The sequence below is a fragment of the Haplochromis burtoni genome, unplaced genomic scaffold (genome assembly GCF_018398535.1).
Source record: "Haplochromis burtoni strain Fernald_Lab_line unplaced genomic scaffold, NCSU_Asbu1 Contig_316, whole genome shotgun sequence".
Taxonomy (NCBI): Eukaryota; Metazoa; Chordata; class Actinopteri; order Cichliformes; family Cichlidae; genus Haplochromis; species Haplochromis burtoni.
In genome coordinates this window covers 48,566-69,512 of record NW_024582677.1, presented here as the reverse complement: position 1 = coordinate 69,512, position 20,947 = coordinate 48,566, and the positions used below count along the sequence as shown (strand labels likewise).

The window sequence follows — 20,947 nt, the reverse complement described above, 5'->3', positions numbered from 1 at the left end:
TCCGTAGACAAATCGCACATGGACTAGAGATTAAGGAAAAAAACATATGCAACTACAGAAATCAATAAGAGATTACAGAAGGAAGCTGGAAACGTAGGTAGAGTGAAAAAATCTAGGTCAGCGCTCTTGGGATCTTTTAGGTTCAATGACCGCTATCACTACTGGTCTCAGACCTGCCACCTCCCACCTCTTTCTCTCTAGCTACTGTTACTATTTTCACAGGAGACAGGAAGTTGCCCTCTCCCGGCATCGCATCACATCACTTCCTCCTCCTTATCAGGGGGTGGCAGGCTGTTTGTCCTGGAGCTACTTCCACCCAAACAGAAGCCTGGATTTAAAAGAGTCTGCGTGATATTTGCCTCGGAGCATGGAGGTGTATGGGCAGGTCCCTGGCAGAGTCTCTCTGATGAGATCTGGATATGATTTCACCGTAATTCCACCTGCTGTGGCACCCACTAATGAGCAGCCGTCATAGGCTTTACAACTGGGTGCTGAAGGCCTGCATGTCACTCACCTGCCCTCGTGGCTCCTGTCCATTACTTCAAACTGTTTCCTCAGCCACCTACAGAGGGAGAGAGGGTAAAGTAATAGGAGAGAGAAAGCAACTTTTAAAAGCATTAAACTCTAACATACACACTTCTGGGTACTGTGCTAAAACACTGAAGTTAAAGGAAAGCACTGAATATTTTTAGACTTTGTTTTAACTGTTAACATAGAAGCAGAACATGTATTCTGACAGACTGTGCTCTGAAAAGAAGTCATTCTATTTTAGGTAAAACTAATAAATACTTTCCTGATGATAATGTGCCCAGTGCATCATTTTTGGTCATACTAACTAAAACATTAAGTTTATGTTGTAGATTTTGGTTATTCTTAGTGTGAGGAAGGAACATTATCCATGGTGTGCTCATTTCCTAACAACTTGGGATTGCTGCAGATGGCTGACTCTCCCTGAGCCTGGTTCTGGTGGAGTTTTCTTCCTGTTAAAAGGGAGTTTTTCCTTCCCACAATTGCCAAGTGCTTACACCTGATTGTTGATGTTTTCTCTATATTATTATAGGGTCTTTCCCTTACATTCTAAATTGCCTTGAGGCAACTGCTGTTGTGATTTGGTGCTATATAAATAAAATGGAATTGAAATTGCCGGTCATAGTGCCCAGTTATTCAAGTAGGATATTTTTATTGTCTTTCATTAAGAGTACCCTTCTTTTTCTTTCTTTTAAAAAGATCATCATTTATATTTGGGATGAAAAAGTTTCACTTTTAATGTCTTCAATATTAGTGCTACTTACAACATACTGTAACATTACAAAGCTAATCTAATTAGTGTTCCAGTGTTAAAACACACAAAGACACACATTACCAATGTTATACAGAGTTTCCCTTTTTGTTTAACTATTAAACTTTCAAAGACATTGAAGTTGACTTTTGTCATAATGCCTGCGTCTATTTTAAGTATTCAGCCAATGGTCCTTCTCCTTAACTTCATAAATAGATAAAATTATCCATTTCATTCCCTTCGACCACTTCCAAACATAAACTGTGCTCACTATGTAGACAACAAAACTGTCTTTCTGCCATACAACACCTCTCTGTTCCTCTGCTTTCACCACATAAGCCAAAAAACTGCCTCCGCACATTTGTCCGGAACAAATATTTTCATCCCAAAACAAATATTTGTCCTCAATGCTGACTCACAATTCCGTTTCTGTCCAGGTCACCACTCCTTTGATATACCCAGATAACAAATATAGACAGGTTTTTTTTAATTGTTTCCATTACTTCAGTTTTGTACTTTTAATTGGCACTAATTGGCCTCCCGTTTTGGTGGTTGTGGGGAGCATTGTCCAGTTTAATGGTTCATATTAAAAACAACCCAATTTCCGCACGTATATACAGCGAGGACAATCAGTATTGAAGAAAGGGAGGTGCAAAAAGGCATGGGACACTAGCTGATATCTAGCATCTGCCACTTTAATTAATTAATTAATTAATTTAATTTAAATTAAAATCAGCTTTTTCAGTCCCAACTGATGGCTTATAAAATGGTGTCTCATTACCAAGTTGTAGGGCTGCTCGATTATGGCAAAAATGACAATCACGATTATTTTCACTGAAATTGAGATCTCGATTATTTAACGATATTTATTTAACCCTTTAAGACCTACTATAGAACCAAGTTCGCCAGAGCTTATATTATTTTTTTACATGTTGTAGTGCCATTTGTGGGAGCATTTCAAGTTGCTATACAACTGTTATAGCCCATATTTTAATAATATGTATGCATTAAGTCCATAGTAACTACATTAATTGCAAAAAAGTGCAATAAACTACAAAAAAATTGAAAATCGTTTTTGGTTTTTTTTACATATATTTCTACTTGGAGAAATTTAAGAGGTTTATCCCTCAAAACTTTAAATACAAAAAAGTTGCAAAAAATAGTTTACAACAACAGGAAATTTATTTTGAGTGTCTTCATAGTTTTATTTTGGAGATAAAGCAATTTTTATATACTGCAGGAAAAACAATCCTATGATGCAAATTTGCAAAGAAAACAGCAGGTGCATCAAAATAAACTATTTCCAGCAGTGCAATTAGAGTTCTAAGCATCCCAGAAACTATTCAGAAAAGTCAAACATGACCAGTATAGGCTTTTAAGGCCTACAAGTAAAAAACTACATTTTCCGTGAAAATGACGTCACTTCCAGTTTTGGGCAGGAAATGGCGGACATGCGATAGTTAGCAGTGACGTCTGTTTCAATGTGCGAAGTGTTACGAACAGCTGATCGGATCGGCAAAGCCTGTTTCTGGAATATTATGTTTTTGTTCCTGCAAGCGCTTTTTATGCAATTTTTGCAAAGCTTTATGTGGAAGGAAACCGTGACCGAGGACAAGCTGATGGCAGAAGATGTAAGTACAACTCCTCCGGTTTCATATGCAAAAAAAGATTATTGCGCTAGCTGACACGGTTCAGGTTCTACAAGGATTTAAAAATAGTTACACAAAACGGAGCGTGCTGCTCTGACCGGCTTTAAAGGGTTAACAATAACAATGTATTGAATAATGACTTTAAAAAATAATATAAAATAGTGTGCAACACCACTGAAGTTTTTTTTACCTCTCTTTTCAACCAACGGCAGTCACTCTCCTCTCCAAATAACTTCTGCTTAGCTTTCCGAGCTTCCCTCGGGTCCTCTTAATCAGCGGTCTCCAACCTTTTTTGCGCCATGGACTGGTTTATGCTCGACAATATTTTCACGGACCGGCCTTTAAGGTGTCGCGGATAAATGAGGGAGGGGCTAATAATCGGCTCATTCATTTTTAATGATCGTTGAAAGCCCAGATCGTAATCGTGATTAAAATTCGATTAATTGAGCAGCCCTACCAAGTTGTCACAGAAGAAACATCTCATGATGGGTAAAACCAATGAGCTCTCTCAAGACCTTTGCAAAGTTATTGTTGCAAAATATACTGTTAGTATTAGTCACAGAAAAATTTCGGAACTACTCAAGGTTCCAGTGAGCGCTGTTGGATCCATAATCTGGAAGTGGAAAGAACATCATTTCACCGTAAACTGGTCACGACCAGATGCTCCCCACAAGATTTCAGACAGAGAACTGAAAAGAATTATCACAAGAGTTTCCCCAGAGCCAAGGACCACTTGTGCAGAGCTAGAAGAACAAATGGAAAATTTACTGAGACATTCTTGTGAGAAACCAACTTCCATCTATCAGGATGATGAAGATAAAACAGGGATGGAAGTTTCAGCAGGACAATGATCCCAAACACACAGCCAAGAAAACTCTCAATTTATTTCAGACAAAGAAAATAAAGCAGCTAGAATGACTCAGCCAATCACCTGACCTGAATCCAATTGCAACCTCATAGAAAAACAGAAGCCTCAGGATTTGAAGACTCTTTGTGTAGACCAAAATCACATACACACATATGTGTGTCTTATTTTGCCTTACACACATTGTATTTCTAAAAAGCCCTAAGTTATACATTGCTACTCATTAATAATGGATAGTGGCTGCTGTGCATTTGCCCCTCTCTCTTGCTGTCCACTACAACAAGAATTGAAATTGAATTGAAAATGATTGCCAAATGATGTGAATGTATAGGTAACGTGAGATGCAGAGACATTGCAGGTGAGGCACTGAAAAGCCTTTTTTTTAGTTTTGGGGAAGAGAGTGGGAGGGGGTGTATGATTTTCCTGCTCATTTTGTTTAGTTTTTGTTCAACAGTTTCCTGTTTTTTCCCAGAGAAAAGGAGAATTTCCTGTTGTTACTGCACTGATTATCTTCACCCCTATTTAAGTCAAATTCAACGTAGATCTTTTTTTCATTGTTAATAATCGATAAAAAACGTGGGCTATGGGGCTTGACCCGTTGGGCTGTTGAAGTGGGGCATGCCAGAAAAAGTTTAAGAGTTCATGTTTAGATTTTGACTAAAGAAAAGCTACTTGTTAACCTATAGCTTCTGCTGAACCCAGCTGGCCAGCCTATATAGGTTCCTGTGGGCAACTTTACAGCATTTAAAAGCATGTTTACAGCCTTCTTTAGAAAGCTTCCCTCTTCATAATAACTCTGAGTGGGGCTAACTTCTTTTTAACTAATCAATCTGAATAAATGAGTTATAGATAATCAACCAGCCAAACTCCTTTTCAGGGAAAGGAAAGAGAGCATACTTGCTCCTTTATTGACTTCGTACACATCCATCACATCGAACTGACATCACTGACATCAACTGGAGTGAAATCAGAAAGCCAGAAAAAAAACTCTTAATAGGTTGTCATGTAAATAGTACTAACACAAGAGACTACAAGTTAAGTTTCCTACACATATAATCTTATATTAACACAATAAGCAGGTTAGAACTTCTATTACTGGTTTGTCACAAAACACACTATAATCAGTTCCCAAAGAACTGATGGAACTCACATCCTTTGCTTTCCAAAGGATTGTTTTGATGAATGGTCTCAAAGGTGCAGCCATGCTTTCCCCACTATTCTCTGAACCTCCAGCTTCCTGTTTATTTAAATGTCAAAATAAAAGCTTCACAAACTTCTGACATTTAATAAAACATCCTGTTCAGTAATACTTAATAAGTAAGTACCGTATTTCCCGGACTACAAAGCGCACCTAAATATTAGCCGCACAAGCTAAAATAGGGGAAAATCCTGTTTTGTACATACATTAGCCGCACCTGACCAAAAGCCGCAGGTGTTTCAATGTTGACTTATCATATGTAAGAGAATATGCAGAAAGCGAATTGTCAGGAAAGAGATGGCTGTTTGGAGACATCACTTTTATTAATATTTTGAAAAACAAGTTATGGGTACATATTTGCATAACTTTTTAGGTATATGTACAAGTAGCGGTAATTACAAGTACGAAACATGTACTGTGCTTCATAAATGAGTAACAAATGTAGTACATAACAGTAGCCTACAGCACACCAGAAAAATAGATTCGGACTACCTTTTAGGCTCAGGTGCAGTGACACGGCTTTAACAAGAAGAAAAGTCAGTCATTCACCACCATCTTTCTCTTCTTCCTGCGCACTAAAACCACCAAAGTCCTCTCCTCCAGTGTCGGATACAAACAGGCTCAGAATGGCTTCGTCATCCACTCTTCTTCTCTCCTTCGTTGTCACTTTCAAAACCAAAGAAATCCTCATTGTCAGTGTCAGAGTTGAACACCCTCAGAAGGGCCGTGGCGGTGTCCTCCTCTCCATCATGCAGCAGTCCAGCCCTTCAAAATCCGTTGGTGATCGTGGATGTTTTCACACTTTTCCACGCTGTCAGAATCCACCGGTGGAGTTGGGCATAACTTGCTTTTTGGGCATAACTTGCAAGTTTATCGCCGCTCATCATCCACGACTCCCGCTGAACGCGTACCGCTACTTTGAAGTTTGTTTTTCGCGCTACTTCGTACGGCACTACATTGCCTGGCGGACGGACATGTGACTAACATACCACTCTTGAACCCCGATCCTTCCGCCAGGCAACGTAGTGCCGTACAACAGCGGAACACACAAAACAAATCGTCTTACGATATGACAAAAATCATGGACAATCCATAGAAAAGCCGCACCTGACTAAAAGCCGCAGGGTTCAAAGCTTGTGCAAAAAGTAGCGGCTTATAGCCCGACATTTACGGTAAGTAAAATTTTATTTATATAGCACATTTCTAGATAAAAGATCACAAAGTGCTTCACAAGGTATAAAACAAAAACAGACAAAAGTTAACAAAATGCAATTCTAAAAAGATGTGTTTTTAGTTGTTACTTACTTACTGTCTCTTTAACACACCGAATAAAATCAGGACACTCGACATATTTCTATGTAAAGCAAAGCTGCAGAGTGCCTATATCACCATACTGCAGCAATTGGATCACTATTTGTGGAAGAATTTCTAACTTTCAGTTTCAAATCTATGAGGTTCTAGCTAGACCCTGGATGTAAGTAGTTAATGTGAATTTGTGAGAACAGCACCCCCAAGGCTGGAGACGGAGCAATACTGGAAGAGCTTATGGGAGAAGGACGCAACCCTTAACGGCAATGCTCAGGGGCTAGTGGATCTAAGAGAGCAGACCACAGCAACCTCCCTAAACAGGGTCCAGTAACCATCACAGTGGCAGAAAGGGTCTCCAGTATGAAGAATTGGACAGTACCAGGCCCCGACATGGTTCACACCTACTGGTTGAAGAAGCTGACTGCACTCCACAAGCTTCTGGCAGTACTAATGAACCAGCTGCTAGACACCCGGAATGGCTAACCGAAGGCTGGACAGTCCTGATCCTCAAGATCCCCCAGACCGGACCGGTCCCTTCCGGTGGTCTATATATGTGTAAGTATATGATTATTGTCTTCTATTCTTATTATTACTCATAATACAGATTTTCATCCAGAGTTTCTTCTGATGCTTGCCACAGGTTTCTTGTGATACTTGTCATTCTGGTACAAAGCTACACTGATGTGATCAGAAGACCAACTGTAATAAATCTGAGAGTCTCTTTGTCGTTCCTCTACCTTCCCAGCACAAACTGCCCTTTAAGATGATGGACAGGAATGATTTGTGTGTTGATATAGGAGCATATCCATTTGTGTATATGAAGCCTCAGGTTTACAGCTCTCTCAAACACAAACACACAAACCTGTCAATCTGTTGTGGTGCCGGTGCCCTCTGCGTGTCCATCATTAGCCAGTTGAGTCCAGTGATCCACATGTTGACTTCCTCTTCACTGAAGGCTACAAACACAAATTCACAGAGCAAGCAAAAGAATGTTTTTAGGGCAACAATTGTCCTGCTAAAACTGAATTGTAGGTATTTTAAATTTTGTAGTTTTATTGTTGTCTTGAATTCCTCCAGAAATAAAAGACCATACCCAACAGTAAAATGATTCTCATAACAAATATAACTCTGTATCAAAAACTATTAAAAACACACACTAACAAATAAGAGTTCATTTTCCCCATAGTTGTTATTTTGAAGATTTACACCTTCACTTGGAAAGCAGTAGTTTTAAACCCACGTAGGTTCCAGGTTTACTCATTATAACTGAGGTCTGTACGATTCATTGTAAAGTAACAGTACAATATAAAACATGGTTGTTTTATTTGTTGTTGAAAATCAAATTTTAAGATGTGATTTTAAGTTGATTACATAACTAAGCTTTGCTTATATGGTTACTTGGCAAATTATGATACTGTAGGCTATGACAGTGAACACCAGGGGCCCACCAACATATGTTTGCAGTAGAGCCTTAACATCATGATAGAGAAACCAAGCACATTGTTAGATTGTGTCAAAATGTGGCATTTTGACAGTAATTAAATAAACAGCAGTGCTAAACTGATTGTTTAAGATGAACAAAGTTGTGAAAATGAGTAACAGAAAATATGTTATGTGATGTGATGCGAGTTCTAGTTGAGCAGCAGACATGACTGTGAGAAAAACCAAACAGTAGCTGTGAAAACACTTTGGGAATCATCAGTACACATACACAGACAGTAGCTTATATACACACACACACTGACCAGCTACACTGAGGGTCCGGAGGCGAAACTCCAGGCCGTACAGCACTATAAAGCAGTGGGTGGAGTCCAGCTTACGAGCCTCCTCAGGGTAGCGCTCAAAATCACGGGAGCTCTTCCCCAACCGCAGCTCCCGGATCTCCCGTATGTCGACTATAGGAGGGAGAGAGAGAGGAAGGAAAGATTGTGTTGCATGAATGCAAATATGCACAACCATAAATCACACTTTGGCACGTTGTTCATTTCAGTGCCAAACACACAGAAATCTGCTGCTGAAGAGCTGAACAAATACTCAGTGTTTGTGTGTGAGAGCCCAAAAACACACACTAACATTTCTGCTGACTGCAGAATGTCTGCAACACACCAATGTTTACGCTTTCCTTCCACATTATTAAAGGAAAAGATTCTCTAATGTATTTTTAATTTGAGACTCTAGTAGTTTTGCATTATTAACAGTGCGAGATTATACTTTCAGTCTCCCTTCTGATTGGCTTCTCCTTGGAAAAAGAAGTTTTGAATAACAGGTGGGTGGGGCTTCTGTACTCACAGCCAGAGCTGTGTGCCTGAGATGACCATATTAGGTCTATCTGCTCTCAATGACATCACAGAGCAAAGAAAAGAAAGAAAAATGTCTCAAATTGAGAGTTTAGAGCTAAACTTTTGGGTCATGGGAATTACTTAGAAATATTCTGAACTCACTGAAACAGAAAAATAGATTAGGCCCCTTTTTATAATCATGGCTTTAAGCCACTAAATTTACTTAATTTCGTTTATTAACTTAATTAAAATGTACTGAGGATGCTCAACGACATTTCAAGAGTCCAGGGTGTACTCTGTTTCTCCCCTTATGACAGCTGGGATAGGTCTCACTCTTAAGCATCTGGACAAAAAAATATTCGGCCTGCTATAAAACCAATTTGTACCTTTAGTCTCTGTGCAAGCAGCCAGGCGGTGACCATGAAAACAACATAAATAGAGATAAACTTTGGTTAGAATTACAAAACCAAACATGAGAAAACTTTACTTTGCTTCTGATGGTTGGAACTTCTTCTGGAATTCTGAAGCAAATTGTGAACATGCCTGTTCAATGTCAGGGTAAGCACACAGTCCGAAACTATTCTATGACTAAGACTGCAGTGCATATTGTAGGCACTGCACTGCAGTGCCTACAATATGCACTGCAGTCTTCTTTCATAACATAAAGTTATTATAAATAAGTCATTTTTATTTCTCAAAATATAGCACGTCAAGCAGTTTTGTTTATTTGATGAAGATTTACATGCAATCTAACCGTTGGCTTATTTCCTGTGTCATATAAAGGCTTTCATAGATGTAATGCACACTTGTGGCTCAGTCAGTGAAAGCTCCACTGGCAGGCTTATGGAGTCGGGTGACAGACCGCCGAATATGATGTAAACTCCGGCCTCTGCTTTGACACTGGCAGCAGTCGACACACCCACAAAGAAAACCCCAGCTTACTGACATAGCAGATGTCTTGTGCAAACACACATAAACATAGGCTCAAAAATGCTCTGCCATTCACAGACCACAGAAAGACCCACTGTAGCACACACACACTTGAACTGAATGTGACTTTTATAAGCCTGGATGTGATTTTTCCACCACAGAGAAGCTTCTTCCGAATAAAAACAGGAATCAAGCAGAAGCCCAACAGCTTTTTTCCCATTGGCATAAAAAAATCCCACCAGGAAAAAGCTATCTTTCCTAAATGTACACTGCAGGGCATACACAACAGGGAACACACAGCAGGGGAAAGAACAGTGTTCCGGGTCTTTATCAAGCCAAGGCCATCCTCAGCAGGTTGTAAATAATCTGGAATCAAACAGAAATCTGGTTCCTATCTGAGCCTCCTGCATGTGGAGATGACATGGAGCACGTTTGGCATGAGATTAAGAGAAAGCCATTTTCCTCAGATGGAAATGTGGCCGTACTTCATTGAGATGGGGTCCAGCACTGGAAGCAGCAATTTCTTAACCAGAGATCTGTTTGGTTTCAGTACATGGAAATAATAACTTTATAAGATGTAAAAAAAACCACCATTATAAACATAAATGATTCACACATACATTCGCTTAAAAAATATCCCTTTGATTGTCTCAAAGTGAAAATCATGGTGAAATTTAAAACAAGATCCAGGTTATTCGTACTTGGAAATACTAACCTGGTGTTGCACTCAAATTAAACCAAGAGGAAACACAGCTAATGTTTGCTTGGTAACTCTTAATAGCGGTCTTCATGATCATATACAGTCATGTGTAAAAGAAAGTCTTCACACGGATGAGGACCAAGAAAAACCTCTAAAAGCACATAGAGCAGAGCTTAAGGTAGACCCTAAAATAATACATACAGAGAGAACCCCAACAATCATATGACCCCCTATGAGCAAGCACTTTGGCGACAGTGGGAAAGGAAAAACTCCCTTTTAACAGGAAGAAACCTCCAGCAGAACTAAGCTCAGGGAGGGGCGGCCATCTGCTGGGGAGAGAGAAGACAGATAGATGTCATGTAACAGGACAGTGATCCCAAACACAGCAGCAAGCCTGCAACAGACTGGCTGAAAAAGAAAAGACCTAGTCAGAGCCCAACACCAAAAACTTTCACTTTTTTAAGTCTAATTTTATTTTTGTTTGTCTGATGCATCATAAAACTCCTTTTTAGGCCATGGCCTTTTTTATATCCCTCAAGCTAGACATGTAAAAAACAAAAATGCCTCACTATATGCATCAGTCATGAAGCTATACAAAGTGTTTCACAGTCTAAGCTGAGTCACTTTCTTCCCAAACTAATTTTAGAAATACCTCAAAAACCTCCTATTTGTTTTCCTCTGCTCGCTCTCGTTATTATTTCCTGCCATTTCGTTTGGACTCCGGACAATAAGGCAAACAGGCGCTCAGCTCACCAAACGTCACACTTCGCTCACCATAACTATGGCAGCACACACCCAGCCTTTCCCACTCCGCAGTATGCAGAGACTGATAAATACCACACATATTACGGTCTTTAATCCGGGTCTAAGCTGTAAACATAGCTGTGATAAAGACACACAGACTCTGCAATCTAAAGTAAAGTTTAAAGAATAAGTAGGGAGACATATCCAAAGGGCCAATTGCACATTTAGCATGTAAGAGTGTGAGGTAATGTCAGAAGCCTCACAGAAAGAAAATACAAGGTAAACCTCCATCACAAAAAGAGATATAATCAGTTGTTTTATCATGAGAGCAGCTTATGAACTTCTCTGGTTTGCTGTCAATACTCAGTGCTAGACGGACACTGGCTGTAGAAACTCTCCTAAAAGCCATTTTGTGCATAGCTGACCTAAAACCACACACCACTGATAGCTGCGGTGGACTTCCAGTGAAACAAATTTCTTCTGGTACAGCTAGTAACAGAATTTCCTGCCCGTTGGAACAAATAGTTTATGGCAGCTCAAAGAATTTGAATTGAAGGGAGGGAGGTGTTCAGGTTAGACAAGGACTAAATAATGAACAGTTAGAAGGACTCGTCATTGAAAAGCTTGATATGACATGACTGTAACATGGTTTAATAGTATTATTGCTGCGCAAAACTTCTAAGCTTTCATTATCGAAGAACTCAGCTGACATCCAAACACAGATGTATAGCCCAGCTAGACAAGGCAAAATGAAGTTAAATTTAATGGAGATTACAAATTTGGAATTTAAATATTTAAAAAATAATCAAAAAATCCCACTTTAATACATATTATGACTTATGGAAGCTGTCATTACCGTGCATGAGCAATGCACTCTGGGTCGACGATGTGAACCTCTTGCACTTGCTGTAGTTATATAAAAAGCATCAAAAATGCCACGTTGCCCCACTTCTGGCTCTGATTTCCATTTTCTACTGTAATTCACAGATGTTTACTGTTAATAAGAAGAGTAGAAAGGAGTGGGAAAGGCTGTGGATGAAGACAACTTCTAAAAGTTACAGCAGCTTTCTTCAGGCACTTCAAATACATGTAAACTGGTCATCAGAGGTGGACTGATACTGTGGCCTCTAATGGACAAACTATGCAACACGACTAAAGGATATTTCTCTTCTCTCTTCTTTACTTTTTAGTTTTCATTTAGTTATAAATGTAGATACTGAAAGACTGCCAAACAGCTTATAACAGACAATAATTTAGGCCCATGTATAAATAGGTAGGGCTCTTCAGACGCTTTTCTTTCCAAGCTCCTTAGACCTGGATGACTGAGAACCTTCACAGACATAGGGCTCTACTGGTAATTGTGTGGCATCTTCAGGAAGAGACATGCGTGGTAGCCATGCAGGGAGCGATGGAGAGCCTGAAGCCAACCAACACTGTGCTCCAGGACTGGTGAGGTGAAACACCTCTGGTGATCTGTACACAAAGGCACCTACCGCTGCTGATAGGCAGGTTCACTTGTCAAAAACCTTTACACCTTTTACCTCTTTTAGACAATCTTGTCAACCAAATAATGTAGTTGAACTAAATTTTGAGTTGGCTCTGAAGGAGGGGAGAAAGTGCATTGCTGTAAAGGAAAATGTTCATGCTAGACAAGAGAAAATGATAGTAAAAATGAATACAAAAATGCAATTTATCCAATTTTTTGTGCTGTCAGCATTAATCTCGTTAAAATGACGTTAACGCCATAACCACATTAACACGGCAAATCTCCGTTAGCGAGTTAGCATGGGTCGTCCCGTGCGTGGGACTGCACGGCGTCAACACATTAGAGCGGTTAGCTTGTTACCGCGTTAGCGCCGTACAGCCCCATGAAGATTAACGCTGATAGCACTACTTTTTTTTTCATAAATACTAAAAGACAAAATCATACCTAAAATTTATATTCGATTAACTGTTAAGCACTGAATAATGCCTGGCTCTATCCTTGTTTTTCACTCTAATGGAGACAATAAATTAGAAGGAAAACATTTACTGAGGTCACAGATCAAATAACAAAGGAGAAGTTTTTCCACATACTTACAACCTTCTTTTAGTGACCACAGGAGTTGCCCCCTGCTGGCCATTATAAAGGATGCAGACTTCATTTTTCAGATTCTGAAGCTACTTTTCTATACTCTGTATGGTCCCAGCTTAATGGAGCTAAAGAAACAATTTAAAGATGGGAGGACAATCGACACCGCTGAGAGCAATCTCATATTTTTCAGCATAGTGATCTTACATATGCACATTTCAGATAAACTGACTCTGGCTAACCCTAATCAAGAACAAAATTGTTCCTTGTTGATTCAAAACACTCTGAGTATCTCAAACATCCAACTCCTCATTTGTGGACCATGTCTCTGCTTCCTGTAGATGACGCTGGGCCTTTTGTTTTCGGCCCTTCAATCTGAGGCAGGAAGTGAGACACTCCTTGATAACCCCATACTTCCTTTGCCTCAAGACTTAATACCTCCACTGTTTGCCAAAGTGCTCATCTCAGACAAAAAACACTGAATCCAAGCATGCAGGTGTGTACATAGCTGAGCAAACAGTAGGGAAAAAAAACAACAAAAACAAAGGAAAGAAAAGCAGGAGAGAAGGGGAAGGTCATGATGGTCTAAGCGTGAGATAAATGAGCTTGTAACTACAAAAAGAAAGTGAAAGAAAGCAGAGTGAGAAAATAATGTGGGAGGTCAGAGAAAATCTGGAAATGAGAAGGGTGTTTAGGTGAATGCGTGGGGGCAGGAAAATGAGAAAGGACAGCTGGGGGAAGAAAATGGAGAGGCGAGAAGAGGAGGGATAAACATGGGTGGCTGAGAGTAAGAGCTGTGGGAGCTAAAGTCAAAGAGAGACCTGCTGAATTCCTAGAATCTACTGATGAGTTTTTCCAGTGGGAGGATTTTTGTGTTTTTGTGTAAACGGGGTGTTTTTGTTTTTACCATTGTGGGAATGTGTAGACTTGGACAGAGTAGGTGTTCTCTGTGATTTTGTACATGCTCACACTTGAATGTTTTTCCCTTCATTAGCCAAGGTGCTGTTTTTTGCTAGGTTTACAATTAAGGTTAAATCAGCCTCTGAGCGTTCAGAGAAAGATTGGCAGAGGAGAGTTCAGAAGAGAGGAGGGGCAACTACAGATAACTAAACAGTATTAATAAATTCTTCATTATTCACCTACTGGACATCATCTGCAGAGCAAGTAACAACATGTGATTGTGAAAAATGAGATGCAGAAAAGTCCAGAAACCATCTTTTACTTACAGTCTGTGGTTCTAACAACTGCTGACTTGCCCAACCCCTTAAATGACTGCTAGCTTAAGAAATGCTTAGTGATACTGAACTGTTTGTTGTTGAAACAGAGGGCCGAGATGGCACACATGAACTTTGCTACAGTTTAAATGTCACAGCTCAACAATTAAAAAAAAAAGGAAGGTCATCTTAAAAAAAATAGGCTAGCTTTTCTGTGTTCTCCCAGCTTCTGTGCTGTATGTTTTAGCTTTTCATTGTGAATGTGTTCATAAAATAAAAATTTCATTCTGCTGCTCACACAACAGACAATGATCGAAACCCTCACAAAGCAAATAACACAATATATCTTATTATTAAGCCATTCGTAAGCCAAATTACACAATGACTTTAATAAAAATCAGTGGCAACAGATCCTGTAGTGAATCCTAATTTCAAATGTATGTCATGGTTTAGGGCTGCTTTTCAAGGAAAATGTCTGATTGGCAGCAGCCTAATTTTTCAGCATGACAATGACCCCAAACACATCCAGTAAAAGCATACTTAGATACAAAAACACAATGAAATATTATCGGTCGTGGACTGGCCTCCCCAGAATCCAGACCTGAACTTTATTGAAGTGGTGTGGGATCATCTTGACAAATAACAGCACAAAGGGCAGCCACCATCCAAAGAAGAGCTTAAGAAGATTGGAGTGCTACTCATGAAGAATACTTATCAAAATTACAAGGAGGCTGTTCTGAACCACTCTCTTGTTGCCTTATAGATTATATATCCATTTATGTTTGGATAGCTTTCAATAAATCGCTGCACCAATTTCCAATTTTTCACAGAAATTCAGTTGTCTCAAGACTTACAGAATACTGTATATATATATATTTGTATATATGACCTACTTGGTTTGGTTTTAAAAAAATCATGGCTTGGATCAAAATACAACACCTGACACCTATTTTAAACCTCAGTTTTCTTGGTTGTCAGGGTGATGCGTCGCCTCTGAAGAGTTGCTGGAGTTAAAATAACACATGGCGGACAGAAGGAAACTCTAGCATGCCAGTTGTGAATACCATAAGTTTTCTCAGTACTAACAGAATCTGTAACAAATCCACCCCCGGGCAACAAAATCCAGGACGCAGACAATAGCATCCACACCCCAGACAGGACGAATCAACAGCCCAACAACAGCCGCCTGCTTTAAGTTTACCACTGCCACTTGACTCCACTCCAATAGGCTGTCTCAGTCGTCTAAGCCCACAACCTGCCAGTCAGTCAGTCAGGAGGTTGGGCAGCCGGCAGAAAAGCTAAAGCTGGCCAAAGATCCACGCCGCAGCAGCATGTGTGCTGAGAGTGACAGGCAGGCTGACTTGGAGGAAACAGAGGTCACAGGGTCATGATCTGTCTGTCGTCTGAGGGCCCTGACACTCCGACACTGTGGGGAACAGCCTGCCACAGCAAAATGTCATTTTACAGCAACGCTTAGAACGAAAACCCCAGAAAACCTGTTTTTTCAAAGGATCAGTTAACTATATATTGTTTTTGCTTCAAGCTTAAGCAGCATCCAGATCTCAGAGCTTTTTGCATCACCAGCAAAACAATGCCTTTTTCCTGAGCTTTCAACCACATCAGGTCTGGTTTTCATCCAGTGACTACAGAGGGAATCTCATAGCTCAAAACCCCCGAAAAAGGAAAGCTACTGAGCCATGAGTTCCATGAGAAATCAAACTTTAAAGCTCTAAAACACTCTTAAAATTGTTAAATACAAAACCTTTATAAGGAATCTGAATTAGAGCGTAAAACTGGACAAATTTAGTTTTAAATCAGAAGAAACTTGATTAAACAGTTGGCTAAGCCTTCAAAGCCAGCTTTTCCTACATTTACTTTGAAGTTGGTTTTATTTTAGGCTGTCAAAGTTTCTTTGCCCACAAGCGCACTGTGGAGAAAGAAAGTGCTGTACACACAAACACACATGGTGTGCATAAATATTTGTGTCATTTGGTTTGTAAAACCTCACTTTCTTTATCCATAGTGCACTTATGGACAAAGAAACTGAGACTGGCTAACAGAAAAGCAACAAAATGTGTAATTTTTGTACATTCGCACTGTCTCAGTATAAGGCCTCACTGGGCACTTGACTGTACTTTTATCCTTTATCCTGCTGCCATAACAGATAAAAATTAACAGTAAACTGCATCTTAATGGGTCACAGCTGGTATGCTGTATTAAAAAAAATGGATGGATGGATTTAAAAGATGTAACCGCTTGAAGGTGGTGTTTTCAAGAAGTGGATTTCACACTGTTTAGGACATTAAAGCAGAGTGTGGTTTAGGACAGGTCTCTATTGACAATGGCACCTGCAAAAATCCTCAGCTTGAGGCTTTAAAAAACTTTGCAGCCCAGTGACCAACATCAAGGTGTCCATATCCATCTTTTACATACAGTCTATAGTTGGTAATCACCTCTTAAAAGCGTGAACACAGAGCTGAGGAAGCAGACTGTGGTGTCCTGTTTCTTTGCTTGTCAGCATATTTCACTGACACCTAATCGTTGGCTGATACTTCAACATCTTCTGATACACAATCTGTGCATGTGATTTGTGGAAAACAGCGCCATCATATCCTGTATGAATGTGTTATTCTCAATAGTTAAAAGATTTCTGAGCACAAATATTTAAAATCAATCAAACCTCTGCTATAGAGAAATACACCCAATTATAAAGCTTCTTCATAACTATGTAATCACTGTATGTATCTGGATATTTGTTTGTTGTATATATTCTTTTTTAATAATAGACATAGATTCTCTTTTTTTCAATAAAGAGAATTCTCTGTATGCCTGCAACCCTTATTTACAGCAGTGTTGCCAACTATATATCTCTATATAAACTATTTTCTCTAGATTTACCCACTTTTTATAGCCCTACAGCAGCCCCACCTCCCAAAAAAGAAAAAAAAATACACAGTACCACATCACGCCTTGCTTTCAGAACAAGGTATTCTCTTTGTACGGATCAGCAGTGAGCACTCAGACAGAGGCTGTACTGTGTGAGGTGTGTAAAAAATGTTAAGAAGTTCTATGGGATCTATTGTTCTCCTTCATTTAACTCATAAATATAGCGTAAACACAGCCATTAACATTCATTTGTGTGAATACAAAACTATGTCACATCCGCAGATTTATCTTTGAGGCTTGATGAGTCTGTGAACATGGGTGTGATGGTTCAAGACAGAAGGCCTTTCTGTGCTGCTGCCTCAACTTCAGGTCATCAAACACATGATCCACTGCCCCTGCTGTTGAGCTCTCATTATTTAATAGCACGATACAGAAATCTTGCATAAGTGCAGCAAGTTAGGGAGCATATGAGCATACACATAAATACACATAATAACTCTTTAACATTTTTATACAGACTACAGTTTCTAATGGGATGATTGTAAATAAAGAAAGGAAACAGGGGTCTGGACATAATTCTGATAATGTGAATTATATATTGATGGCTAATTAGCCAAGTGCTCATGTTGCCTATGCTAGTTAGCCATGTTAAGCAGATTAACGCCTGGAGAAAACTGTATTGATCACTGCCTTTCATTTCAGCTTTTAATGTAACTGACGTGGGAAAATCTGCTGTCTAGTGTTGGCACTGCATCTATGCGAGACTGTTTCTAACCACTTTTATATGACGCATAATATCTATTTTGAAGATTTTTCAGGTAAAGACTGAACTGGAACATCAGAATATTGGATTTTCTTTAATAACCTTGTCTTGATGAAGTGATGGTGTTTTGTTTTTTTCCTAAAAATTCTCATTTACTGCCTTTAAAAAAAGCCAGGTATCAACCTAAACCAGACAGAAAACAGCGAACAGAGGAGAGAATCAAGCACAATGGTACCAAAACAGCAGTAGAGACTTTCACAATGAGCTGAAAGAGTCCACATAAATAACATCATATTCAGATTTCTAATAATGCGTTACATGCATGGTCAGCAGCTCTGACCATGTGTCAAACTCCAGTCCTCGAAACTTTGAAATGTGTCCCTGCTGCACAAACCTGAATAAAATTAGGTCATTGGAAAGACTTGACTGCATGCCGAGGTGGCAACCCCTAACCCTTGTGCAAGTAAGTTTAAATAAATTTAAGTTTTAACTTCTAAAAGTACTTTTATTGCACCATATTCATGAGCTGCTGTACCATGAATCAAATGGCTGAATTGCCACCTCAGCATGCAGTCAAGTTCCACAAAGTTCTGATAATGACCTACTAATTTTCTCCATGTGTTGCAGCACGGACACATGGAAACGTTTCAGGACTGCGGCCTTCGAGGACTGGAGTTCGACACCTGTGATGTAGAGCAAACCTATACGTTTATGGGATTGGTTCTTCAGGTTGTTTTATATGGAGCGCTGCTGTCTGAATCTGTGGTCTTGTTTCAGAACAGCTCCAAGATGGAAAGGCTCAACCAGGTTGACTCTTTGGTTGACTCAAACACACTTCTGCGTGTTATAAATGTGAGACAGATGTTTCCATGGTTTAAACATGCTTGTGTTTTGCGGGCTGGTTTAAACTCGGCAGACACAAACATTGGATTAGCCTTAAAAGCCTTAAAAGCACAATTGTTTCACTGCTGCTAGTTTAGAAGAACTGTTTGACTTTTCAACATGAATTACTGACTTTAAACATTTCACAGAAATCAATCCCCAATTTTATACTTACTCTCTCCTTCTATTTTGTCTGGGTTTCTGCTCCACACTATCTGCCTCGTGTCCTGCCTTATCTGGAACGTTCTCCTCTCAGGGCGCTGAGACTTTTTCTGATAGAAGATGGTCATCACTGTGCCCATTTCCAGGCTGTGGAGGATGCGGGCACCTGCCTCAGACCAGTCCAGCATCCTGGAGACCATGACTGAACCAGCAGCCCCTGCAACACTACTGGGGGCCTCCTCAGCACAGCCATTGAGGCAGCCACTGAATCTGGCTGCACACATCTTCACTGCATCGCTAAAAGTAAACCTTGCTGGATTACTAATCTGTTGTGATTTCTCGAATAGGATGCTTATCCTTCAGTCACCAGCTGCAAGCAACAAGGACAGGGGTATTCAACATGTTCAAGCCCACTGGGGTCAGGAGGAAATCTGGTTATGAACTGTGTCAGTTGGGGCAGCCAGAGTGAATAAAACTATTCCCCAATAAAACACAAGCTAAAAGGCATCAGTCAGCAGCTGCACAGCTCAAACACCGACCCGTCTGAGATGTGAACTATCCTCTGGTACTCTGGAGGGGGGAGTGTATTCCTGTCTTATCCTTTCCAGATGCTTCTGGCAGCACACCAGTGAAATCCACTCGGGGTGAGTTCTCATCACCGCCAGACAGCGTGATGATCCGGCTTAAAATCCTGCTTGGACGCCTCGCTGCTCTCGCTGGGCCGGTAAACAAGATGTGGATCCCCTCACCGCTGACTGACGAGAATCAAGTCGGGGCTGGTGACAGAGACGCTGGGTTATGCAATAACGAGCCGGGCAAATACCCGGAGTGGCGACGGAGAGGAGGACGGGCAGCGGCGGCCGCTATGTGGCGGCTTCACGGAGACGAAGAGACGCGCGGATGGGAAAGCACGGAGCAGCCGCGACGAGACTCGGGAGCGCTCCCATCTGCCGAAGCATTCTGCTCCCTTCTCCCTCTCTGTTCCTCCTCTCCCAGCTCACAGGATCCACTCACCCGTGGTAGAAAACCCCTTGAGACGGGTGCAAGACTGTGCGGTTAATTTCACCAGGTCCTCCCTGCTGCTCCTTCCCCAGGATGTCGCTCTCTGTCTCTGGATCTGTGCGTATCCTCAGCTTCAACGCCAGAGGTCTTGAGAGGAAATTAGTGCCAGCAGACCGGAAAAGCTTGATCCGACTTTTTTTTTTTGCCTGCTGTACAGTATCTGAGGGAAGATGAGGGGAGTAGAGGGAGAGTCGCAGGGACAGCCAGAGAGGGAGAGAAGCCAGAGAACAGAGCGCCCTCTGCCGGCCTCTACAAGATCCGCAGGTGAAAGCGTTTTCTGCAGCGAATGCGCAGTGGACTCAGGGGGTATCTGGGCATGTCAGGAGGTTAAGTGCGGTTCAAATTACAAAGGTCACTGATGTGTCACCTAGTAGCAGTAAATCAAAGGTTTTACGCGACTGGTGAGCTCGCTAGAGGTTGTTCTTTTTGTTTGTTTTGTTTTGTTTTTATGTCGTAGCTGAAATTTAGATTTCCAGGACATTATACATATAATCGTTTTAAACTAATACTGTTAATAAGGGGAGCATGTTTGGGAGCATTTTGATGGATTGTCTGACCAACATGTTTGTAGTGTACAACAGACCATTCAGCAAGTTTGTGCTTTAATTCTGGGGGGTGAAATTGTAGTGGCTTATCAGTCCATTACCTAGCACTAATTAGCCAATATGTCTGCATCTTGCGCTTATTTTATGGATGCACTTTGCAAATTGCGTGTGCTATTTAATATGCCCCCCTTCTTTCCAAATATAGTAATTTATGTCCTTGAAATAAAAAGAATACTGGTTAGAGTCAGAATCTGAGTCTAAAACCAGTTTGTCACTTCCAGCTAGTTTATACAGTATTTCTTAACCGCTTCCACTCCCTCCTCTGGGGTATCCCTAAAATGTCACCCTGAACTCTGTTCAAAATGCTGCTCTGTGGTTTCTTAATGTACCTATTAGAACTAATTTTAGGA

The 20,947-nt window shown here is 40.4% G+C and overlaps 1 protein-coding gene across 1 annotated transcript in view; it reads right to left on the bottom strand.

The window, feature by feature from the left end:
* The window catches only part of LOC102312420 (1-phosphatidylinositol 4,5-bisphosphate phosphodiesterase gamma-1), a 43,798-nt gene extending 23,602 nt beyond the window's left edge, over positions 1–20,196 (bottom strand). Inside the window, exons 1-4 of the mRNA XM_005951013.2 lie at positions 18,944–20,196; positions 8,045–8,194; positions 7,162–7,255; positions 515–562 (exon numbers count right to left, since the gene is read on the bottom strand). Of these exons, the coding sequence (XP_005951075.1) occupies positions 515–562; positions 7,162–7,255; positions 8,045–8,194; positions 18,944–19,214 (563 nt within the window). The 5' untranslated portion in view covers positions 19,215–20,196. The remainder of the gene's footprint in view (positions 1–514; positions 563–7,161; positions 7,256–8,044; positions 8,195–18,943) is intronic.
* Between the last annotated feature and the right edge of the window lie 751 nt (positions 20,197–20,947).